This window comes from Amphiprion ocellaris, chromosome 17 (genome assembly GCF_022539595.1).
Source record: "Amphiprion ocellaris isolate individual 3 ecotype Okinawa chromosome 17, ASM2253959v1, whole genome shotgun sequence".
Taxonomy (NCBI): Eukaryota; Metazoa; Chordata; class Actinopteri; family Pomacentridae; genus Amphiprion; species Amphiprion ocellaris.
Genome location: NC_072782.1, coordinates 9,504,806 through 9,531,373, shown reverse-complemented (window position 1 = coordinate 9,531,373; position 26,568 = coordinate 9,504,806). Strand labels below are relative to the sequence as shown.

The 26,568-nt window shown below is 38.4% G+C and overlaps 1 protein-coding gene across 13 annotated transcripts in view; it reads right to left on the bottom strand.

The window, feature by feature from the left end:
- Positions 1 to 26,568, bottom strand: part of dnm1a (dynamin 1a) — a 65,755-nt gene that overhangs the window by 35,750 nt on the left and 3,437 nt on the right. For 9 of the 13 annotated variants that reach the window (XM_023282795.3, XM_055019056.1, XM_035954028.2 and 6 more), the window contains exons 2-10: positions 16,831 to 16,904; positions 14,710 to 14,859; positions 14,315 to 14,518; positions 13,564 to 13,662; positions 10,041 to 10,201; positions 9,785 to 9,927; positions 9,581 to 9,716; positions 7,693 to 7,760; positions 5,883 to 6,021 (exon numbers count right to left, since the gene is read on the bottom strand). In XM_023282795.3, the coding sequence (XP_023138563.1) occupies positions 5,883 to 6,021; positions 7,693 to 7,760; positions 9,581 to 9,716; positions 9,785 to 9,927; positions 10,041 to 10,201; positions 13,564 to 13,662; positions 14,315 to 14,518; positions 14,710 to 14,859; positions 16,831 to 16,904 (1,174 nt within the window). Of the gene's footprint in view, positions 1 to 3,126; positions 3,266 to 5,882; positions 6,022 to 7,692; positions 7,761 to 9,580; positions 9,717 to 9,784; positions 9,928 to 10,040; positions 10,202 to 13,563; positions 13,663 to 14,314; positions 14,519 to 14,709; positions 14,860 to 16,830; positions 16,905 to 26,568 lie in introns of all 13 variants that reach the window. The other 4 variants (XM_055019058.1, XM_035954029.2, XM_055019053.1 and 1 more) reach the window with 1 other exon arrangement.

Sequence of the window (26,568 nt, the reverse complement as noted above, 5' to 3'; positions counted from 1 at the left end):
AAAGTTAGCATCAATTTGTACATTACAGAATTTCAACATGCATTTAAGAATATTAGTTTGGTTAAATTTATGATAAATGAATAATTCTGTGTTTTAGTCTAATATAAAAAGAGGGATTTTTTTTTTAAAAATCACTAACAATTAAAAGAACATACTAAGAAATTATGGTAGATTATAGTCTTATGAACAATATCAGATGTATTAGTAAATGCGAAGTTTAGAAAGTGACATTGTATAATTGAGCAAATTAGGATCTTGTCTGACTTTCTGCCAAAAGACTTGTGAACAAATGATTCTAAACACTAATTCTTAAGTCTCCATTTGCATTTAAAATGAGAAAAAAAAGCCTGTCTGTTATATTTAGGAACATCTACACATCGTCCAACATATTTTTTATGTTTTGAGGTTAAAAAAAACCCCATTATGATAGTAATTAAAGAAATTATGACAATAATTAAGTTTGAAATGCCACAAAACAGTTCCTAAAAGAACATTTCTGTGGTCGTTTTATACTAAAAAGGTTCCTCTATAGTGGCAATTGTGGGGAAACCGAAAATGTTCCTTGAGGCTCTTCTCCTTCTGCAAGTGTAGAAATAAAACTGACTTTCCTTTAGTAGTCAGCACTGTCAACATTGTCCCTTTTCAAATGCAAACTATTATCTGATAACAATATGTATGGTTTTCATATCAATAGTGCAAAGTTATGAAAACCATGAAATTAAACGAAACAAAACAATAAAAAGTGGATGTATTCCACATCAAAACAACTGAAAAGAACTTAATTTAGGCAGCTAGAAAGATGCATTGCAGCTTGAAGACAAACGCAGTCTGTCAAAATCTGTGTTCGTGGTGTTTAAAACGGGCACAGAAACACAACGTCGTTGACAGGCAGCGGAGCAAAGCAATTAGTTTGAATGAAAAATAAAAAAGAAAGGCATCAGGCAGAGGCAGTCACGTTGATTCAGACCGACATGCAATGCAAAGAGGCAGGAGGGAAGGATGAGAGACGGGGAGGAAGACTTCAAACTGACCCCTTTGTGGATTTTCCCAAACACTGTATATTATGATACAGTTTCTTTAAATACAGTTTGTCTCTGAAAGTGAAATTGAGATAAAAGTGTGACAGAGAAGAGAAATCCAAAGGAGGTCCTGCTACTCTGTTTAGATCATTTGCATTGCGAGGAAGCAGCCCGGTTCAAAGGTTTAGAGGATGGAGAGGAACGAAAGAGAAACAAAAAGAGGAAATAAAGAGACGCTCGGAGTATGTCAGTTAGTCAGTGAGTGGAACTACACAACCAGTCACTCCAGAGTATTAAACCATACCGACAAAGACAGAAAAATATGGTTTGAATCAAATTAAATCAATGATTTTTTTAGACATAATGAGATCAAATATGAAAGAAACTTATCTAACATGCAATCTGCTAAATTGTCAATATAAGGCCAATAATTGACAGAAGACAAAGGACAAAAAAAGCTTCACTAAAATGCAGGTTAAATGGTTACATCTGGAGTAAGGATAGACTGATATTTGCTGGATGAAGTGCTTTAGAGTACGTTAAATCTGCAGTAATTCCAGTGTAATGTCAGTTAATCTAGATTAATTCATGTCAATAAATAAATCATGGGCAGGACGATGCTTTGACCATCAGCTGCATGGCTCTATTGTTTGATCACCACTGTGGTCCAATATTTAACCTGTCAGATATTCATGGTTCTCAGAGGATGAAGCTGATTGAGTTTGCTGATCACATGACTATTCCTGTAGCACCACCCTCAGGACAAAATTCATCTATTGAGTATTTTAATGTCCTGCAGGATCAATGACATTGGGCACTAACTTTAGCTGTTATCTGTTAATATACTGTCAGAAAAACAACGGTTCTGAAATGGTTCTTTAAAGCTCCATCACCGACTGAAGAACCTCCTGCCACAAATTCTATATTTACAGTTCATACATAAAAGTTCTTGAAATCATAGCTGTCAAATACATTCAGCCTTTCTTGAGTTTTAGTAGGAATCCACTAATTAATTTAATTGGTGCTTCTCTTAAACTGACATTTTAACACCTTACGTGGCTGTAGTTGAATGAAGTAAAAAGAAATGTTAATAAATAGCCAAAACTATCTGCTTGTGCTTGTTTTTCCACCTACACATAATAATGTAACTTAAAATGCTCAAAGAACAATCTGATTAGAAAAAACATTTGAGAATAGTTCTTTAAAAAACTTGTTTAAAAACCTCCTATGACCTGGCATGGACATAATTTTTTTCAAAAAGAGCATATTGTTCATAATAATACTACCGCTACTAATAATAATAATATGAATGTGAATATGAATATAGTATAAATATAATAAACATAACAATCAGATGTTAGATATTACCCAGTTATTATATTTATTAGTTACTCCTTATCCCAAATAACTAGCAGAAATCTAAAATGCAAGCCCAACCAAAGCTCAGGTCTCAGGAAGTTAAATAACCTATTTTACCAAAGTTCTTTGGACATGAATTTATGGTATATAAAGGAACCATTTTTGATGCCTTTTTAAATAACTGTTTGCACAAATGGTTCTTCAAAGAACCATTTTTGGTTCCAGTTACAACTTATAAGAGGGTATCATGTATACAGCTAAAAAATAAAAATGAAAAACTTTTTTTAAAATCTGAACTGCATAATATGTTAATATTAGACAATAATAAAAATGAAATATATTTATGGCCGATAGTATTTTAGAGGCATCTCATTTCTGAACATTTCCTTAATTTTTAGCATTAGCACTATTTTTAGAAGGGTGTATTCAAAAGTTGTCTTGGCTTTGAGGATAGTTTACACTTGAATGTTAAATACAGAACCTAATTTACTGCAAATCAATAAAACCATGCAGTTCCACATTAACTTCGAGGGGAAGATTTTCCAATTGCAAAAGAAAAAACTATATTTATCTGAATCTCAAAGTGACTCTACGTATCTACTACTTTTAAACTACATCATAAATCCTGCTTGTCTCTCATACATCTCCGGATGTCAGCTGTGTTTAAATAAATCTCCAGCCATCAGTCTGCCCCTACCTGTGTGTTAACAGAGATAGTGAAAGTGGTTGGTTCTCTTTGGCATTTTACCTTTTGACTACACTTCTGTATGGTGAAGGTGAGTTCACTCACTACCATATCTATACACTTCAGTGTGGGCTCCTTCAGCTTTTGGATCTGCTTTTTCACTATGGCCTCAAAGGCCAGATCAGGGGTGAATAGCCCCGTCCTGTAGGGATAGGCAGGCGGCACGAGAGAGGGAGGGGGAAAAAGAAAGAAACAAAGAAAGAATAGAAAACAGACAGAGAGGGAGGGGGGGAGTAAAAGCACCAAATGAAAGTTGTAAGAAGAGATAAAGGGATCAACGAAAGTGAGAAAAATAAAAGCAAAAGGAGTGAAAACAGATGGTGAAGGAGAGGGACAGATGAGATAAGTAAAAAAAAATGGAGATGAAACAGAATACACAACAGATTGAAGATGAGAAAGACAAGAAGAGGTGCAGGGGTTGGAAAGATAAACAGCACAGAAGGAAGAAAATGCAAGTGAGACATTTGGTTTCCCCTGAAGCCATTCTGAAACAGGACAGAGCTGGAGTCTCTCTCTACGAACGAGGAGCAGAGAGGAAGAGAAAGAGAAGAGAATAGAGAGAGCTCCCAGCCTGCACATCTCCGCCAGCCAAAAAACTCCAAGCAACGCACCAAGACCACAGCTGTGCTCCTCACCGCTCAGCCAAGACACCCTGAACCCTCCCAGTGTTGACCCTCTCTCCACCCACCCCTCCTTCTCCTCGGACTCCCAGCGGGAGCCGAAGCACAACATTTATTATCCCAACGCCTCCATGTTGTTGCAGTCCAACCGCTGTTGAAGTTGTTTGGTCACAGTGGATCTATTTGGATAAAGACTACTGCTCTTTCTCTTGGCCCCACTTACAAGCCTCTTTAGCTGCGAGTGAAGCCCCCGAGGCAGTTAAGCTGTGATTGTCATGGCTCCTGTCGGCTGCAGGTGCACGGCTGCGATCTCACGCACAAGAAAGTCTGGACTCTGAGGTCATTCAGTATGGCTGCCGGGTATTCTGCATGATGTACAGGAAAAGGTGGAAAGAGTATATATTTTTGAAGTAACACTAAGACTGCTTGAGTGGAAAGGTACGCTCTCCCATGAAATTCTACTGACTGTTAGCTCTCTGAACCCCAAAACAAACTGGTGGGTATTAAAGGCATGTTGTCTTTCAAGAATCGCCAAAACTACACGAGCTAGAACCTGTAAAAATACCATTTCTCTAGGAAAATTAACCACACCCAAGCTTAAAATCATGATATTTCATCAAAATCACTTCATTTTGCAGGCTTCATTTAAAGAAAATGGCCAAAATGAATAATTTGTTAAAGCCAGATTCTGTAAAAAACAAAAAATTCTGCACTCCTCACCACAACTATGAAGCCATGACTGACTCGGGTGTGACTAACAGTTATGTGTCGAAAATTGATCTGGGATGAACTGCAGGCAGTGTTTACACAGAGCAGTGAGGAGACAAATATGGAAGCAAAACAGAAATGCAAGTAGTAAATTATCTAGAGTATGTAAAGTCACCATTTTAATTTTCCAGTATTTGTGCACTTGGAAAAATGTTGTACATGTTAACCCTTCATCGGGCATGTGGTCATATTTGGTAACTTCCGCACACATTAAATATGGCAGTTCTGCCTCCTAGTGAGGTGGAGAATCGTGTGGTTTTCACCCAGCCAATCAGCAGAGATCACTCTATGTTACAGCACACTGCATTGTGTCATTTAACCAATCAGAAGAGGCCTGAGACGTATCAAACTTTCTCTGAAGTTTTAACAAGACGGAATTGTGATTTGGTCCTCTTCCATATTTGCGGTCAAACGTCAAAACTAACCGTGGTTTGTTGATGAAACTCACACATTTTATGGTTGCGTAGTTGTGCTAAGTGATGATACATACATTTCTTGGAATTTTTTATTTTTTTTTTTTAACCACTAACAGGCAAGGAACCATATATATGGTAACTTCACTGACCTTGAATTTCAACATGAAAATAAAACATTTTGAAAAATGTCACAAAAGTAAAAAATTTTTAAAAAGTCTTATGTCCTCCAATAACATTAGGATAGAAATTTTGAATTTCACGTTTTTTTTTCAATTTTTGAAAAATAAATAATCATAGAATTCCAACTTTTGTTTTTCTCTTTCTGTATTTATGACATTACAGCTTCATCTTGTCATGCTTGTGCTGTTTTCATAGAGGTGCAGGGTTTTATGCTGCAGTGAAAAATGAGCCCACAGTGGCTGAAATCTCCCACAAACTGTTTGGGGTTCAGACGGTTAAAACACAGCTGGGACACGGCTCAAAATGATCCTCCTGAGTTTGCACAACCGAAGCTTTTTTTTGGCAGTACTTTATGTACAGTGCCTCTTCAAAATGTTGCTTACAGTAAGCACACAACAGAAATGCTTTTTAAAAAATCAACCCGACCCATAAGCTCAAGCGTCACTTAGCGCTCTGATGTGTCGTCTTTTATTGGCTGCCATATTGAGATGACCACTCAGCTTCCACACTGGACTCCTTCAGCACAACTATCAACCACAGCCAGCCTGTCCAGCCAAACCCGTCCGAAGCGGTACAGTAGGCAGGCAGGCAGGCAGGTAAACCGCAGCCCACCCCGCCTCTCCAGGTGACCCCTCGCTGTCCAACAACAACGAGGGCTGGAGAGAGCCGGGCGGTCACAGTAGGAGGGAGTGAACAGCAGAGGGACTTTGTGGATGAGGGTTGAAAGCAAAACGAGACAAAATCGCTATCCGCTGTTTGCTACTGTTGTTTTTACCTTCTTGGTACACTGCCTAACCGTATTGACTAGCTCAGAAATGACCATGTCCACACATTTGGTGCAAGGCTCTTTTATCTTCCCAATCTGCCTTTTCACAATGGTCTCAAAGGCCATGTCCGGGGTGAAGAGGCCAGTTCTGCCCGACACAGAGAGAACCAGCCACAGGGCCGAAAAGACGAGGGGGGGTGGTGGAGAAAAAGAAAGAAAGAAAGGAGGGGAAAAAAGGAGGGTTGGGCAGAGAGAAGAGTGTTAATTGTAAAGATTTACTCTCCATTTCTGAGCTTTTCCCCCCAAAAACATAAACAAACACAAAGTAGACAGACAGAGGAAAGGGAATGGAGATTAAAAACAGTTGGAAATTCTGTGAAAGTTGTCTTTCACTGCAGATATGCAGCCATTTCCAGTGAACTGCTGTTCAGAGTTAGTCTCATCTGATAACGAAAATCCATTCGATTTAATGGAGAGTAGATTCACATGAGAATGGATTTAACAGATCATGATCCAACATACAGTATATTAAATAGCTTATCAGTTAAACTAGATGTGAAATAAACCTAACCGTGATTCAAAGTAAACTATTAAATCTTTTAACCCTCCTGTTGTCTTCATTTACGGGAACCAAAAAGTATTGTTTCCTGTCTGAAAAAAAACCCAAAATTCAGCAAAAGAATTCCCCAAATTTCTGAAAACTTGCAAAACCTTCAGGAAGAAAATTCCAATAATTCCTTAAAAGTTTCCCTTAAAAGTTTTATTTAAAAAAAATAAAAAATCCCCCAAATTTGGCAAGAAAATTCTTTTAAATATTTTCAAAAAATGAGTTAAAAGCTTAAAAAAAATCTTAAAAATATCTAAAGTGATTACATATATATATCAGTAAAACTTCTAATATTTTCTTTAAGAACATTCATTAAAAAAAAAATCAACCAAAATCCAGTGAAATTCGCTGGATTTTGGTTGATTTTTTTGTGAATGTTCTTAAGAAACATTTTAAACATTTCTTTTTTTCCACCAAAAAATATTCAAGGATTTCCCAAAAATGTTGAAAATGTGGACATCAGAAGTTTCACTGTGAATATAATTTTTTTCCCACATTTTCAAACTTTAAAACGAGTCAATTTGACCCGCAGGACGACACGAGGGTTAAAGGCACCCATCACCTTGTCTTACTGCCGTGTAATCAAATATAAGTGTTAATGACAAATGTCAAGGCAAATGTGGATTTTCACAGCACTTCAGGTGATGCTGTTGACACCCAGTTATCACCAAAACATCTAGCTGGTATTTAGAAACCAGAACAAACTGTTATTAGTCCCAGAAATTAGGTAGAAACCAAAAATATTCTGTCCTTCATGGAAATAAATTAAACACCATTTGCTTGTAGAGTGCAAGTACTCTAAATTTGCCTGATTTAAACAAACCAAACACTCTGATGTTTTAGCCTAATTGGATGATACTGTGCATTTGTACACATCATCCATATGCAAACAGGAGGAGAGAACAAGGACGAAGGGAGCTACCACACATCCCAGATTAAAGATGCAGGATTCCACCAACCACACATGATGGCAGACAAACAGGCCACACACCAGCAGGGACGTACAAACAGAAAGCACATGGAAAAGCTAGAATGTGTGTTCTCAAATCTCCTCTGCATCTTGAGTGCACTTTTTGATATCAGTATGCACTCGGCGCGGTGCTTTCGGATTAGAGAGGCAGTCGGAGCAGCAGTGAGACAAAGACATGGAGGGAGGTGAAGCAGAGGAGGAGGGGAGGAAGGACGGAGGGGTGAGTCGGAGGGCAGACGTGCCTGATGCCGTGGATGTTCTTGATAGCGTAGCTGATTTCCTTGCGGAGTTCCTTCTCGTCAAACTCCATCTGAAACGCAGACGAAGAGAAGATGCTGGTTAAACATGCACACACTAAGACTACATTCTGCTGCACGCTTATATAACCTGGTCCACTATCCCTGCACCATCTGTTTTTAATATGGTTGTCCAAGTATCTCTGCTTTATTTACTGCAATGCCACATTCTTCCCCAGTTTCTTAATATTTTCTCCGAAGCATGCGCTATAAACATATAAAACATCGTGATGAATCGACCTCTAATGTGTCTGGCAGACACTGAGGCTTTTCTGTGTTTTCAGTCAATCTCCTGGTTAGGAAGCAACCTGCTCCATCCTCTCGGTGGGAAACCAACGGGGCATTTTTCTGCGGCCTCGGTCACAGACAGTATAAGTTTTATGTCCTCAGAGGGAGGGCGAGAGAGGACAGAGTGAGACGACTGCATGGGAAGGAGGCGGGGGGAGGAAGGACGAGGAGGGTAATGGCTGATTGCGAGAGAAAGCGAGAAGGGATCAGACGTGGAAGAAGGAGGGGGGGATGAGGTAAAAGGCTTAGAGAGGCAGAGGTCGGGGGAAGTGGATGAGGGGAGGACAGGCTCGGGATAAAGATGATGTGAACGGTGGACAGAGGAGACGCGAGGGGGAGGGATGAATTGTGAATGCATGTGGTGACGGGATGAGAGAGGAAGGTGAGGAGGGGGGAGTCAGAGTGAAGAGGTGACGACGGGAGAGGCAGCTGTTAAAGTGGAAGGGAGGAATGTTGGAAGGAGGAAGCTCAGACTTCTTGTGGCTACGAGACAGACTCTTGTCAATATATAATTGAAGGACTTTTGAAGTCCATGGGATATATCTTGCATACACTTTTATTAAAAGTTTTTTAAAAAAGGGTTTTCTGTCCATTATGATCATATCTTTACAAATTTCATGATTATTTATTATGGAAACAATCACTTATTAACAAAAAAATGCCTAGATATCACTAAAATGTCAACTAAATAACCGTCCAAATTTAATAGCAACCACCTTCTAATTAGTTAAACATTAATAAAATGAGCTTATTCAAAAACAGTTTTGATTGTGATTTTTATATTAAGTTGAGATAATAATGACAGATATTTCTTTTTTGCCAATATATCAAATTTTATATGGAAAATAACAAATTATATATGTGTCCAAGAAATCACTTTCAATTAAGTTACCCATTGAGTTATCCATAAAAACACCTCTCAAGGAAGTGTGTTAGTTCGAGATCACATGACCTGCTCCACATGATGTCATTTCCTCCTGAAGAAAAGACTGGCCAGACTCCAAGGCTTTCTGAGTTATTTAATATAAAGTAGTGTGTGAGTCAAGTGTGGATTTGTTTCATGTCAACAGGTTTACGACAATATCTTTATAAATAACTTTCAATTTCAATTTTACTCAATTGTATATGTAATATTTAGAAGAATCTTTCTGTAAAAATGCCATGTGGTGTTTGGTTATAGGCGGCCATGTTGATTTTAGGCCTGAAAACAGCAAAAATGTCAACTATGATACCTGTAAAGTATGTTACAAAAAGTTGCTGCCTTCGTGCATGACTGAAATACTCTGTGTGGTAGGTTGTCGCTCAGAGGTTGTTTATTTCAATAGTGAAGGGGGTTTTGAAAACTGTAACATAAAAACAGCAAAAAGGCAGGAGGAAGCTGCATGAAGAGTGCAGCCAATTGTAGGATTACAACAATTAATTATCTTTTGAAATCAAGAGAAGAGCAGTTGCTGTTGCCTGGCACTAAATAAGTTAACCTGGGGATTGTGAGTAGCTGAATCAAACCCACTTCTGCGCATACGCTTAAAATGCGGTGAACACGCACCTTGACCAGTTCGAAGGGGAAGCGTTCATGGAAAATGCGATTGATCCTGGCACCACCTGACAGCTCGGCGGTGTCGATCTGGTCCCCAGAACCCTCTATACATTTCTCAAAGTCCACAGAGAACTGCTGCACCATCCTGGAGGCAGAAACAGGCTTTAACAACTTCCCTTATCTATATATCTATCCGTGTGTCTGTCTACTTACTGGAGGAGAGCCTTGGTTTTACGAGACGGATCGTCAGGTCTGAAGTTTTTGTACTCTTCCACCTCCTTCTCTATGGAGAGCAGCTGACTCTGCAGTTTGGCCCGCAGACCCGGCAGCGTGTCCCGGATGTGGTTGGTCAGTTGCTGTGCAGGTCAAAGGTCAGAGTAAGATCACTGGGAATACAAGGAATATTGGAAAGCAGACCTTGTGTTGCTGGGAAATACAGGAATAAGCTCATTACAGACATTTCACACACCTGATTGAGTACTTTCTGGAGGTAGGCGGTGCCCATGCGTTCGGCCAGGTGTCTATAGGCAGGATGGGTGAGAAAGAACTTCCTCTCAGCAGCCAAAGCAGCAGTAATGTCTTTCTTTCCATCTATGTCCTTCTGGCTTCTGTTAACCACACCGATGTAACCTGGACATGGCAGACAAGACATTTACAGAAAACCATCCAACTCCTTTCATCACTCCCTAAGCTGTTTGAGAGCAGGCTGGAAAAACGTCTGGAAGGTAATATAGTCTTCTATTAAAGCAAACTTGGGTTGCTCTGGGCTCCTTTTTTTTTATCTACTCATGAACTCAGTTTGAACAGTCAAACCCACCCGCCTTAAATGTGTTTAATAATGTTTAGCTGTGTGAAACCACATTTTAAGAGACCCAGGACGCAGAGAAGAAGAAAATGGGGTAAGAGAGAAATAAATGTGAGGGAATTTCTGAAAGTTTTAAAGGCAGAGAAAAAGAAAAAAGGGTGAAATAAGTGGGAGAGTTCAGGTCACAAGGATCCCATTTCACCTCCAGTTAAGTTTCCTCATGCATCACTCAGTTAAAAGCTGTTTCATGCTCCATAACTAAGGCAACTGTGAGCCAGCAGCCTTGTAAATGCGAACATCCACTGGATTAGACGGAGAGACGGAGGGAGAGAAAGAAGTGGGGGGAAAAAAAACACAGAAAAAACAAAGGACGTGGAAAATATTCAAAAGCACATGCCTGGGTTCTAACCAAGTGCAAATGGAAAAGAAAAGCACCACATCAGCACATAGCAGTAAAGGGCAGCCCACAAGATACATGCAAGCTCTTTTCCAAGACAGTGTTTTTCTCTTTGCCCCCCTCCCCGTTTCTCCTTTCCAACTCTTCTTCTCTACCACTTTTTTTTTCAGTGTGTGTGTGTCTGGCTTTTGATTTCTTACTGCTTTCTTACACCCCGTCTGGCCGTCCTCCTCCTTCCCTTCGCCCCCTTTTTTTACTTTTTCTTTACTTTTCCAGCATTGAACAGCTTTGCCTTATTACCACAAGAGGGAAACAGTGCGTCACCGCGGTGGCCCTCAAATAGAGAAGAAGTGTTGGTCCATTACCAAGGTTAAAGCAAAACCCCAGAATGTAAATGATTAAATTTAAGAAGAAGACATGTTTTAATAGTATGTTAAGGTTAGAGTTACAGTTAGGCAGTAGATGATCTGTTATTTTCGCTCCCACCACACCAGCCAACACACACTACCCATAACTGTGACATTTCTAATTCTACAATTCCATTTCATGCATGTAATTTCCTTCTCTCTCAGTTACAATTGTCTCTCTAAAGATTAATTATTTGAACCTCAAACCCCACAGTCGGGTTTGAAATATATCAATATATCATTTCTATAAAAATTAAATACAGCGGTGGAAAAAAGTTTCTGGATACCCCATACATTTGTGAAATATTGCACTAAGAATCACTCTTAGGTCTTCAAGTGCAGTTTCTTTTAGTACAATCACAGCCATAATACTAAAGAAATCCAAAAAAAAAAAAAAAACATTAAAAACTTAAAATTGATTGGTTCCATAAAAATAAGAAACTTTGAGTATTGACTCATTTTGGTAGAATTTAGCTTTGTTAGTTTTTCTTATAAACAATACACAAAAAAAATCATTTGTATTTGCTTGTGTCTGTCTAATACAGCCGCACCTTTTGAAACACAAAAAAGATTTTTAAACAAATATTTCATGATAATATTTGAAATTCTGTAAAATTTTAAGGGTGTCTGAAAACATTTTTCCTCTGTATATCATTTTGAAATGCACCATATCTTTTAAAAAAAATCACCAAAATTACATTAATTTAGAGCCAGAAACTGTACAAACAAAAAAAAAACCTGTCAGATATTATACTTTTAAATGGTCCTTGATTGATTAATGTTAAGTTAAATCAGTTAAAATTATTTTATTCTCAATGCTTCATCAAGAATATCACCCAAAAATACGCTGTTTGCTCTAACTAGGTTCTGTAAACAAACACAAAAGTTCCACGCTTCTTGGTAAAACCATGGAGCCTTTAGCCACTTAGCTGCAACCATCCATCACATGGCAAAAAATTGAGGAACTTTTCAGCTGAATCAATATTGGGATTACAAAGCAGATATCAATAGATAGACAGCAGACTGGAGTCAAGTATGGAAACAAATGAGAGATGCAAGTAGTAAAATCTCTATATTATGTAGAGCCAACTTTTTTCCAATATTGGTAACACCTGTGGGCAATTCAAAAAATATTATACATGGTATGCACTACAGATTTAAAGGTATTTTTGATTTTGTCTACCTCTATCCATGGTTGCACTGTTTCCACAAATATAATAAATGAACCGAAAGTGAGTAAAATAAGACCAGAGCAACAAAATGCTCAGAAACTGCATGCAGCGTACTGAGTTTATTCAAGCAGGATTTTTCATGTTCCTCACAATACACAACAAGCAGGATAATTTTTATTTACATGACACACAAGTCCTTGGATTTTTTCCAATTGAAAAGAGAAAATTAGATTATATGAGCTACAATAAAGTATAGAATTTAGTTGAATCACACACAGTATGTTGGATGTATCCCTGCAATGCTAGTATATTGGTGTCTTGTAAATCCATGATGGTTGGGCATGATTGTGTGCATGTCATGAAAATAAAGAAATAAAAAAAATAAAATAGATCTGAGACAAAACTGACAGAAGAGTGGAACTGAGATAAAAACGAATTCATCTGCTCTTCAGCACCACGGACAGCACCATGGATTTATCAATACTCATGAATGAAAAGCATGAATCGGCCTCTGGGACGGATTCATGCTTTTGGTTTCCGCTTGTTTGCTAGAGTCCATGTAGAAATGGCACCCAAAAGAAATACTGGTTTTGAGGAGAGGCTGTGCGAGGAGATTCTTTGTTATCGACAATTTTACAGTCCAAACTGTAACTAACTGCTAAATCCTGGAAAAAGTCAGAAACCTCCTGCCCCGTCTGTCATTCTGTGATCAATACAGACCAGCATGCATCTATTATGGTCTGAACAAAGCTGCGTCTGGTATGCACATTGATCTACACATGGAGATGTGGAAACCATGAATCAACCGTATTGATATTTCAGAGTCATGGTCGGCGCCATAGATTCTACAGCGCACAGACCTCAGTCAGATACAAGATCAATGAGTCAGGCTAATGATACTAATATATGCATCTCTGCTAGTGCACTCTTTCTGCTGCTGAGGGATGGACAGGAGGGATGGCAAGGAGGAAAAATTTTGAGACTTTTGCTAAGAAGTGGATGCAATCCCCCCCAGTCCCTCCTTAAATTGTCAAATTCTCCAGGAAATGAATGTAAGTCAATGTAATATCCTCTAAAGTCTTGGGTACGTGACTGTGTGTGTGTTAATGTAGTAGTATAAAGAGGTGTGTGTGTGTGTGTGTGTGTGTGTGTGTGTGTGTGTGCGCGTGCGTGTGTGTGTGTGTGTGTGTGTTGTGTGTTTGTGTGCCCACCTCTCCTGAGCGGAAGCAGCTTGTTCTCCAGGATGTCTTTAGCATCCGTCCCCTCGTCCATTAAATCCAGCTTGGTGATCACACCAATGGTCCTCATACCTACGTGGAGACACACATTCAAAAATAATAATCATATGCACCAACTAATCCTAGAAACTAAACTAAAAACAGTAAAAAAAAAAAAAAAAATATCCAAATTTTATAAAAAATAAAAGTACAGAGTAATTAGAAAATTTACACTTTTTTATTGTAAAATATTGTTTTACATTACAGAACTGTTGCTTCTGATGCATTTATGCGCTGGCAGAAGTTTAATGTTGTAGCTTTAATTTGCTTCTTTAATAATCTTTATTTGTATCTCACATTTCAAATCAAAGCTGCAAAGCATCTCATAAAAAGCAAAGTAGACATACAAAAACACAAAGCAGAAATGATTGGGACAGTGCAAGAAAGATTATTAATGTGCGATGCCATAGGAAAAAAAAACATGTAATGTGTTGCTGTACTATGAGTTTATAAAAAATATATTTTAAATCTGAGAAATAACCAATAATTATTAAATAACTTTTGTGAGGAAAGAAAAAAGTCCAGTAATTCGCCTGAAACCTAATTCCATTCTAAAAGAACAGTTAGGATTTAAATGCTTAAACGGAGAACCTTTGATTTTACTTGAGTTCAGTAAATTAATTTTGCTTCTGGACATTTCTGTCATGTGTGGATACATGTGTGTGCTCTTGCAGCCTGCGCTCACCCTGAGGGTCGACCTCTTTGGCAATCTTTAAAGCGTCAGAGTTGGCCAGATCGGAGTTGGCCGGGGACACGGCCAGCATCAGGCAGTTCTCCTTGGTGACGAACTGCATTAGCATCTCTCGAATCTGTGACTCGATGTCCGCAGGTTGGTCGCCCACTGGCACCTTGGTCATCCCCGGCAGGTCCACCAGCGTCAGGTTCAGCACTGTGACCAGAAAATGAACAGATGGACTAAGAAAACACAAACTAAGATGTGCTGCTGCCAAGTAGAAAGCTTAGTGGTGCAGAATTTATCGATGCAAGACGGGCATAATTTGCAAATTGGATCAACATAAAATCAAATCAACGTGCAAATCATCCCAAACTGTGGAGGAAATAGAGCTGCATCAGCCTCACCGTGAGGAGAGTAGACCCGCAGGTTGATGGGCACCGGGGAGATTCCTTTATTGGCTCCGGTTATACGATCAGTCTCTGCCTCGATCTCCTGCCGGACCTCATCAAAATCTGTGAACTTCTTTCCCTTGCAGTGGAGGAACTCAGCATATTCTGAAAGACACAGGGAAATTTCTGGATTATGAAAGGTGGATAAAAGCAAAACAAGGCGGAAGAGAAAACCGAAATGAGAAGGGAGTTCATTTAACCCTTTTCATTTAGAATATAAGTTAATATTGTCACTTTTAAGAGTTACTCAAACCATCAAATTTTCAAAACAATTTCTGATTAAGCATCTCTAATTTGCAAGAATTTTAATAGTATAAAATGCAGATATTTATAAAGACATTTGTGAAATTTTAGTCTGACATATCAACTACTTTCCAGGGTATTTTTGGGGAGGGTGGCCTGTCGACCCACTTTTAGCTTGGATGGTTTTCCCTGGGCAGAGGAGGAAGAGGAGAAGAGGGCTGTATAAGATATGTGGTGATTTCTCATTTGCTGTTTCTTTTCACAAAAAAAAAAAAACAAAAGAAACCAGGCAGCTTTTTTATTATTAAATAAAACACAAGGACGGTATAAAAAGGGTCTGGATGAGGGCACTAAGAGGTGTTCACGTGTCTTAAAGGCAGCAGGAAGGATGGAGTGGAAGAGTTAGATGTTGTAGTAATAAACTAAAGGCAACTGGACTCTCTGTGTAAAACTGTTCAATGGTAAAATCAGTGAAAAGGTGCTTTAAGATGCAATACGTTTAATGGCCACTAGATGCTGGAAACGTGGAGAATTAAAGTGAGTGATGAGTTCCCTTTTAACCTTCCATTACAAGATTGTGTAAAGCCTCAGAAGGTTTTAAAATGTTCCTTCAAAAACCTCAGGGTGACCTTCACTGAGACATTCATCCACATTTTAAATAGCTCTAAATTTGACGTCACATGAGAGCTTCTGCGAGTTTATAGTTATTGACGGCAATTAATTAGATGGTTAGTTTTTATCTCTGCCGTGCAAATAATTTGCCCTACCTACATGGAACTACAAGACATTTGTACGTATCAAACAAAGAAAAAATGCCAAAACTGTACAATAAAATAGAGTCAAATATGTGAAGTCACATCTTCCATTTTTAAAAAACTATTTCTGTTTGTAATTTACAAAGCAAAATATTGCACAGCTGCAAAAAAAAAATTGTACATCAGGGGGGAAAGTTAAATCATATTTTTGTTTGATAGTCAAGCATCAAGCTTGAGCCTTTCAAAACAACAGATGGGTCAATATATAATTGAGGGACTTTTGAAGTCCATGGGATATATCTTGCATACATTTTTATTAAATGTAAAAAAATAATAAAATGTTTTTTATGGTCATTATGATCATGTCTTTATAAATTCCATAATTATTTATTATGAAACAATCATTTATTAATAAAAAATGACTGGATATCACTAAAATGTCAACTAAATAACTGCCCCAGTTTAGTAACAACCACCTTCTAATTAGCTAAACAACAATAAGATGAGCTTATTCAGAAATTGTGTTGATTGTGTTCTTTTATGAGGTTGAGATAATCATGACAGATATTTCTTTTTTTCCTATAGATTAAATGTTATGTGGAAAATAACAAATTGTATCTGTCTCAAAAATTACTTTCCACTAAGTTCCCCATTACAAAAACACCTCTCAAGGAAGTGTGTTAATTCCAGATCACATGACCTGCTCCACATGATGTCATTTCCTCCTGAAGAAAAGACTGGCAAGACTCCAAGGCTTTCTGAGTTATTTAATATAAAGTAGTGTGTGAGTCAAGTGTGGATTTATGGCATGACAACAGGTTTACTACAATATTTTTACAAGTAACTTTCAATTTCAATTTTACTCAGTTGTACATATAATATTTAGAATAATCCTTCTGTAAAAATGCCATGTGGTGTTTGGTTATAGGCAGCCATGTTGATTTTAGGCCTGAAAACAACAAAAATGTCAACTATGATACAAAAAATCCTGCAATTATCTTTAAGAGTGTCTTTTTGAATTAAACATATCCCATGTTATGGATGATAAGAACCTCTAAAGAAATATTATGAGTGTTACCTGTGGGGCAGTTCATCAGCTGCAGAACCAAAGGACGACGGGTCACAATACCAGAACCACGGGGAAGGAAATCCCTGCAACACACACACACAACAAGAGATGGTTTGTAAAATGAGTAAGAATGCAACACAGCTAAAATAAATCACCCAAAATGTAAACACATTCAAACAACTGTGATTAATAATGTGCATCATCAAACAGTAAAGAGACAAAAGGAGACAAAGAGGTGATAATAATCAGCATCCTGAAGCTTTGTGAAGATTTCAGTGTTATTCCCTCAAGAAGTGTGTGGGTGTGTGTGTGTGTGTGTGTGAGTGTGTTTGCGTGAAAAACAACAAATCCTCACACAACAGCTGTGCTCCCACCGGGCCATTTAACTGTTTTCTGCATGAATCAACTTGAAGAGTTCATCTGATCAGTAGAAGAACAGTTAAACATTGTTCACTATAATACGGGATGTGACGAACCAATATCTACCTTATCAATTAATCTTTATTTATTATGGATCAATGAATCTGTGAAATATCAGACAATAGCGCACTAACCAAAAATGTATAGTTTCGTTGCTGCATCAGTAATAGGTAACATTCGCACAGATCATCTTAAATGTTTCTGTCTTTTCTTGTCTTTCTATTGAAAAATTATAGATAGAACAAAGTAAAATCAATGCTGCTGCACTAGATTAATTCACCAGCTCATGATTGTTTTCATTATCGATTGAGGGGTTTGGAAGCAGAGTGGTCTAACCCACTTTCTGCAGTTTCTGATGAAATGGGTTCAAAGTTTCGTGTTCGAACATTCAAAGTGCCACTGTAACGCTACATTTGGGTTGTGGGTTAGACCAGTTTGCCACTAAAATCTAGACCATAAAATAGTACAGAAATTATTTAAAACTCAATTTGGATTCTTTGTGGGTTAGACCACTCTGCTTCTAACCCCCTAAATCATTCTGTCAATTTTTTCTCAATGAAATATTAATTATGTTGTTTTGTCCAGTCAAATGTCCATATCCCATAATAAAAAGCAAAGCCTAGCATTTGAAAACCTGGTGCATATAACTACTTGAAAAGTCAGGAGGCAGGGAGAGGGAAGCAGAAGAACGACACTGAACTGTGTCAGACTCCACTGATAGTGTCCTTTCCTGTCTGGCTGTGGTTAAGTCCTGCTTTCCCTGGTCAAAGATCATCATGTCACCACTTCTTTGCTTGTTTTTCTCTCTGGATGCTAAATCAGCAGAGTCAGAAGATAAAGAGCGATATTTTCCTCCTTTGCCCATCTGTATGCTGGAGGTCTTTGGGGTAGGAGAGCAAAGAGAAGACGTATTTCTTGTTGGACTGCTTGGTCTTAGAAATGAAAAGATGGATGGAGCATTTCGAGAGAACTTGGAGGGAGATAGAGCATTTGCTGGGACTCGAGAGTGTTCTGGCTTCTCCACTGTGGTGGGCTCTGAGACCTGGACATCAGCTGAGTCCTCCCATGTTACTCACCTTACTTTTTTCCCCCTGCACTGAGGCGTTTCTTTGGGTCTGTTTCTGGGCTGTTGGGGAATGTTTTCCCACCCTTTGGGCTGGAAGTTTCTGAGTAGTTTGGGCTGGAAATGACTGGTGTTTCAGTTTTTTGTTTGCGATGAAAAAATATATATATAGTTGCTGATCAATGTTCTGACAATCAATCAATCTATTAGTTGCCCAACTGTTGCAGCTGGACTGGATATTTATTGTGTCTGTATAGCACAATGAGTGACTTTGAAAATGTGATCTGCAAAAAAACTTTCAATTTTGATTACAAGTATGAATGAAATATTTAGTAAAATAGACAAAAAAGACACTCTATGTGACGTTTCTCATTATATAAAGAATCAACACATCCTCAGCAGCTGCAGCAGGATGGAGAAATCACCAAAACGTTACTGTGGAACAAATTCTCAGAACACAGAAATACTGAAAATGACTACATTTGGCAAATAAAGCAGGTACTAGTAATTCGCTTGAGTGCTTTTCGGCTTTCATGTGTTATCTGGAAGTTATTAACATCACATATGTTTGTGTAAATTCAACTGTTTTGAATCCAAACACATTCTCAGGGTGTGTCTGAAGTGTGCAGTGTGTGCTTGTGACAGCATGACAGCGTGTGTTCATGTGTTCACATACAGCTGGCTGCCTACCAGCGACTCTTCATGTGTTCTTGTGCACAAGACACTGTTTTCTTTAGAAGCTTTCAGCAGCGTCGACTGGCCACTGGCACTGTGAGCTCCTCGACCCGCTGACGTGACAGTTGTCATTCAGTGATGCGTGATGAACAATAACAAGAGCCTGTTAAAGACGTATGTACTCTAGTTTTCTGTCGAACAATTTGAATTCAAGGGTATTTATGCTCCTTGTAGCTTAATGATGAAATCATTCAGTTAAAGAACTACAAGATGTTTTCATATTTGTTCACTTCCTAGAAATAAATGGTTTATCTGAAGGCAGTTTAAAATGTGTTCAAGTTACACACTCGGGGATAAAATATTCAGTATCTGATGAGAGACCTCGACATTAATCAGCTGAATGACATGAATAAGAAATAGATGAGGCCTCTGTTTGAACCTGAAGCAAAGCCTGAGGCGGTTTGGATCCATGAGTCATGAGCTGAGAGTTAATCAGAGCTCAGCTGCGTTTGCTCAAAACTCTGACCTGACAGGGAAAAGCGAATTCAGCAATTAGACTTTCAACGCGCCAGTCGTGTTCAGCTGTCAGAGTTTAACCACACTGTTCATTAAATACATTTGTAAAATCTTCTTATGTACATGCTTCTGTAGGTTTAAAGAAATGCTTCAACATTTTAATAGGAAACATGCCCATTTCTATTTCTTGCCATTTGTTGAACGAAAATGTTGATATTGTTGATGTATCTGTCTAAAAGGTAACAAAATTTGCCTTCCAGCATATTCAAAGCTTAACGATAAACATGTTTTCTCATTTTTAATCTATTTTTTTTTTTTTAATTAATAAAAATGACAATTATTTGACATTTTATAAGCTGTTGGGTGCAGCACTCAACCCAGCAGAATACCTTTATAATACTGAGATAACAACCAGATAGCACATAAGCATTCTTTTAATCTTATTCGAGGATCAAGAGCTTTAACTTTATCTATTGCTTTTAGCAGCTCTCTGCTGCTATAAATATGGGTAATACATCTACCATCAGCTCAAAATAGGGAACTAAGTAGGACTTTATAAACAAGCTATTCCTGGTTGTTTTATATTTACACAGACCAATAATACACAAAGGTTTCAGTCTAATGACTCCTGGAAAATGGACATTTCTGCTGTGTATTTGATCATGTCATCATAAGTTGTTATCTAAAGACATCTGCATCTGTTTTGTGTTATAAATCTAAAATATCAGTAGTCATTTACAGCAAACCTGAGCAATAAAAAGCCATCCGATCAATCAGAGACAGCATATTAATGAAAGTCCTTCACTGTGCATTGATTAAACCACTAAAACCCCATTTCTGTGTATCAAAGTTACATCTTTCCCATGAAAAGAATCCATTCCTGTCTTTAAACGGCTAAGATGTAACTATTAACTGCTGATTCCCTTAAAAGAATCAACAGTTAAGAGTCCACACCTCCTGCTGTCACCTACCCCCCTCACCCCCACTCTCACCCAACTGGTCGAGGCAGATGGCTGCCTTCCCTGGGCCTGGTTCTGTCTGAGGTTTTTTCCCCTCCCTATTCCAAGGGTTTTTTCATTTCTTCCCACTGTCGCTTATAGGGAATCCAAAGGCAACTTTGGATTGTTGGGTTTTCTGTTCTCTGTTTATAATTCATAAGGTCTGTATCTTATTATGCTAAGCTCTGTGAGATGACATGTTGTAAATCTGTGCTGTATACACTACAGTTCAAAAGTTTGGGGTCACAGAAAAATGTCCTTATTTTTGAAAGACAAACAGTTTTTTTTTCAATAAAGATAACATTAAATTAATCAGAAATATAGTCTGGACATTGTTAATGTGATAAATGACCATTCTAGCTGATTTTTAATGGAATATCTACATAGGACCAGGACCAGGACCAGGTTCCTCTACAGAGGAACATTTCCAGCAACCATCACCCCTGTGTTCTAATTAGGGATGTCCGATATTGTTTTATTGCCAATAATTTTTTGCCAATAACTGATATGCCGATATGGTCCAACTCTCAATTTCCGATTCTGATATCAACTGATATATGGGGGCTTGGAAATAATTCCAAACCACAGACATAGTCAGGCACAGCAAGCTTGTTTCTGCAGCCACACTTCTTGTTTACCTGTTTCACGACACAGTTTGATGATGTCATCATTTGTGCATATGTGCCGGCAAAATCCAGGCATTATTTTATCGGTTCTCATGATAGGCAAAAAAAACTATAATGACACTGATCAATATTACATTTTTCTGGCAATATCAGGCAGACGTCCCTAGTTCTAATGCTACATTGTGTTAGCTAATGGTGTTGAAATACTAATGATTATAGAACCCTTGTGCATTTATGTTAGCACGTGAATAAAAGTGTGAGTTTTCATGGAAAACATAAAATTGTCATGGTGACCCCAAACTTTTGAACAGCAGTGTAAATAAAAATGAAATGAAGATTGGACTGAATGAAGTCTCTTCCTCTTTCTCTGCAGCTCAGCACACCAGCTCACCTTCAGCTCTGAGTAATTCAGCCATACTTGTTAACTAATTCTGAAAGGAAATAATGATACAGAAAACCTCAAACTGCAAGTCTGGTTCCTCTGGTTTATCATGTATGAACCCTTGAAATCTCATTCTGCTTTTTAGACTGCCATCGGTACATTCATGATGTGTCTCTAGCATGTAAGAAAATGCCACATGGACAGGTTAACGAGGTCATAAAAACACTTGATTTTGGCTGGAGATGATCTTTAAGGTGGTGCTGGATCATTACCCTCCATTAAAATGAATCCCTCCTAAAGACTGAAGCGAGTGTGATAATCTCATAAAACTGTCAGTTGCTGAGTTCTGCAAATCAGTCTTTCTGAATCCAACCTGCAGTGTGTCCCTGAATGCAGGAGGGAGAAACTCAGCAAGCTTGTGATTGTCAACAAACGCCTGAAAAGACATCAGACTGTTTGCTTATGAGGAACAGCTGCTAGTTTCAGATACAGCAGCTAGTTTCAGTTGTTATTCTGCTGCCTTGTACAACAAAGGCTCTCTTTGTCCTGTATCCATGTCTGTTGTGCGGTCTACCTGCCTGCCAGTGTGCAGTTTGTCTATGTGTGCAGGTGTCCCATTTGGAAGCCTTTTAGAGAGGACAGATGGTCTTAACTGCAGGTCTTCCTCTCACTCCTCCTCCTCCTCAAACTGCCACCACAAAGACCCTCCAAATGAGGAGGATAAGCCACAGAGAGAATCAATTTTTACACACATTTTCTGTCATATTACTGAAAAGATCTATAAGCCTTTCAAGTTTGACAACGGCGAGGAAGCTATCACTCTCTGTTCAACAGGCTCAGCTTCTCACTCTCCTCTGCTATAGACCCCACAGTGGTGAAAACAACCAACGGAGGAGAGGGCGAAAATTTTAAACAATGAAATGAAGCAAATACGGACTGCAGGAGATATTTTTACAACACTGACAGTCACGCTAAGGGAGATTTTAAGGTTACATCAAGATACCTTCTGCAAGCACTTACCTATAAGTGCACTCAGCAGTCTATGTCTAAAAGCACTTCCAGGCAAAACAGCAAAAACATTTACTCACTTTACTGTTTGATAGCATTTAGTAAAATCTGCAGCTCGAGGGACTAAAGGATCTGTCTGTCGAACTATCCAGGACAAGGTTGGGCAATATGGGGATATAGAAAATTACACGCACTGCCACATTTCCCTGCATTCTGTCTATTAAGGAAGGTGTGCAACGAGTCACGGGGTCAGGACAGGTCACTGTATGTGGGATCACAGCGTTTTAGATGCAAGAAATCCCATTTCAGACAAAAGAACGTAATAGATTAAACTCTTGGAAGCTTATTCATGCATTCCCGGTCCTTAACTGTGCTGCACACACACCTACACACACATAGTAAGCATCCTGCTGCTGTGTAGTAGTGACTCATTGCTTCTCTGTCATAAACTCTAAACATTCAGCTCAACAGTGTACAAATAATATACACAGAAGCCAGGATGAGTGCACGACACCCAGATTGCCTGTTCACTTGTAAAATATTGATTTCAAATGTATGTATTGTATCAGGCTATTTTCCTGCAATACTTGAGCAGCTACACTTGTCCAGATTGAGATGCTGCATTCGAGCTCTTTTTTTCACTTCTCACTTTTGCTTTTTTTGTTGCGCCGTGTAAGTGTTGATCTCCTACTGGTTATGTTAGATCTGTCAGCTAGTTTTTAGAGGACAATGCAATCATTGTAATAAGTGAAACTCAACATGCCTGGTCTCAGTAAGTGCGTCACCTCACTTCCGATTCCCGGACACAGTCAGACACTGAGCCTCATCTAATCCTGCTCTAATGCGTCGCAGCATTACAAGCCCTGACAGTTGTGAACGAGCACAACCAATTTTCCTTCCCAGCAGAGTTTGGGTCTCGGAAGCAGGAGTTAAAGAGTGCACATACAGTATGGTTCACTTAGAAATGTCCTTATTTTTGAAAGAAACGCAGTTTTTTCAATGAAGATAACATTAAATTAATCTGAAATACAGTCTAGACATTGTTAATGTGGTAAATGACTATTTTAGCTGATTTTTAATGGAATATCTCCATAGGGGTACAGAGGAACATTTCCAACAACCATCACTCCTGTGTTCTAATGCTACATTGTGTTAGCTAATGGTGTTGAAAGGCTGATTGATGATTAGAAAACTCTTGTGCAGTTATGTTAGCACATGGATAAAAGTGTGAGTTTTCATGGAAAACATGAAATTGTCTCGGTGAACCCAAACTTTTGAACAGTAGTGTACATACAGACACAAACACATGCATACATATCTTGATGCGAACCACAATGCAGGATGCAGCCAATGAAATGACCGATTGCTAGATGGTGAGCATTGAGATTAGACCAGAACCAATGGGAGAACGCATTGCAGGAGGGCTGCAGCCCAAACTGAGATTAGTGCTAATCCTCTGTAGCAGTATCAGAACAAATGATGTCCTCTTTCCCTCTGTCTGCTATCGCTGGCTGCTCTCTCACTCTTACTGTGTTCATTCTCTCTCTCTCTCTCCGTTTTTATAGTTTAGCTCACCCTTTAAAACTGATTTTATTACTTGTATTAGAACAAGAGCAGGAACATTTTGCTTTACAGGTCCGATAAAATCTTAATGATTTCCTAAGAAGTACATAATTTGGTACTAACTAGAGCTGAAATTATTAGTCGAACAGTTTCTAGTCAATGCTACGTCATTTTCACAGAAAAATACCACCTACTTCTAGCTTCTTAGTTGGGAAGGTGTGAGAATTTGCCACTTTCATTGGTAGTATGTAAAGAGTTGATTAGATAAAACAAGCCAGTTAGTTTCTGACATTTTATAGAGCAAATAACCAATTCAAATAATTGTTAGCCACAGCTAGAGTGTCAATCACAGAGAGTAATGTCTTATTTATTTGTCTACTGACTCATTTATTTATTCATTTCTAAAGAGAGACCCAGGGAGTTATTTTTGCCATATTGAGTTTATAAGCAGATGTTGATTGCTGGAGATTATGTGTAAAAAAATTACTGAAATGTAAATAATTGAAAAACTAACAGACATCCATTTAAAACAGTATTTTTTCCCCTTGACAATTACAAATTTGGTATACTGGATACTTCCACTGACCTGAAACACACACACACACACACACACACACACACACACACACACACACACACACACACACACACACACACACACACACACACACACATCTTCATTTTAAGTTAAATATCAGTTTATAGGTGAAAGTATTACCACAAGATTGATCTGAGATGCCTTAAGTGAGACCAAATCCTCACAAACCTTTCAAGTCTGAGGGAATCCAAGTAAAAATTTCAGCTGCCAGAAAACTGAAAGAACTACCAGGAGAGAAACCACGCAGCATATGGGACACTGAATCTTCTCTAATCATCCTGTACAAGTGAAGGACCATCTTTCTCTGCATTTCTGTTTCACTGCCTCGTCCTCAGGCTTTTATTTGAGCAGAATAAAGGCGTTAATGGAGCTACAGTATCGTGTCCTGCTGCTACTCGTCAGAACACCTCCAGCCCTCTCGGTGTTATGTAATATATGAAACCAGCCATATATCATAAGCTTAATCCCAGTGTGGGGGTTGGAGCAGTGATGGCGGCAGGGAAAATAAAAAATGTCAGTGTTGCAGTTTTATATGTCTGCTAGCACCAGCAGCCCTTCACTGACAGAAAAAGTCGACTACCATGCAACCACAAAATCCTCGCGGGATTGAGTGCATTCCGGGACAGAACAGCGTTTTCTCATTTCTGTATTTGTTTGCTACAATCAGCTATTAATCTGAAATTTTATCCTATACAATAAATCTTAAAAAGACCATATTTGTGCAGGGGGGCTCTGCAAATTTTTTTAATCAAACCCTGAAATACTTTTTGTTCCAAAAAAGCAGCGACAGAAATACCAAGGTGTAATTCCCGATGTTGATTTCATAATCCACCACAATGAGTGAAGTGAGGTGATGCAATTTAATCTTCCATAATGAATTGAAAAACAATCCTCACTGGCGATGATGTATTCAGTATTTGATGTGTTTAAAGAGAAGTGGTCCTGATGTAACTGCCAGCTGTTTTTGGAAGAGCTGTCCGTGGTGCTGAAACTAGTTCCTGAACCAAAACTTGCACTTGAGCTTTTGTGAACATCCTTGAAACTAACTGAGCTTTAAAGCAGCACCTGGAAGCAAACACTGTGCTTCATGACAGATTCAACACGTTAACAAATCTGTGTCGACTCCTCTAGGAATCCAAACCTCCAGAAGCAACTCACAGTTCAAGAAAAATCAAGTTTTTATGTAAAATAAATCTGCATCATAACTGAATTTTCCACTCACACCTGAAGCCTTTTGACTTTCTGATCACCTTTTTCCTGCAAAATTCAATGTGATGCATCTTTTCGTCTTCAATGTGTCAAATGGATTTTTTAAAAAAGCTGTCTCATTTTAGATAAATTGTCACTGTGCTTTTAAAAATATTGAATTCAGCCCCACATCCACAATGACTGTGCACTAGCAGGTTTCACCCAGCTGGCACTGCATGTGTTTGGCTCCTTCCTTTGTCTGTGATAATTGGACTCATGGGAGTCTAAAGTACTGACTGAGTGACAGCCACAAATGGGAAACAACGGTTGGGTTTGAATTTATATTCATGAAATGTCTTTTTATTGCCAAATGCAAGCTAGTAAATGTGACATGACCTGAGGACACAGAGCTGACAGAAAGGCATGTTTAGCAGGTATGTGCAGGTGTGGCACACAACAAATAACATATCTACAATATTCTGACAAGTAAGTTATTGTCACTAAAATCTGCTATCAAGATAAAAGACACATATTTAGTAGTTTCAGCAACTAAATGATGAGAATATGGTGCTTTTTCTCACTTATCTCTTGGGATAGCTACAGAGCTGAGGTGGAATTTATCTATTTTTTGCAACATTTTAGACTAAACAATAAATTTACAGTCAAAATAACCAACAGATGAAACAATAATGAAAATATCTATATGCTGC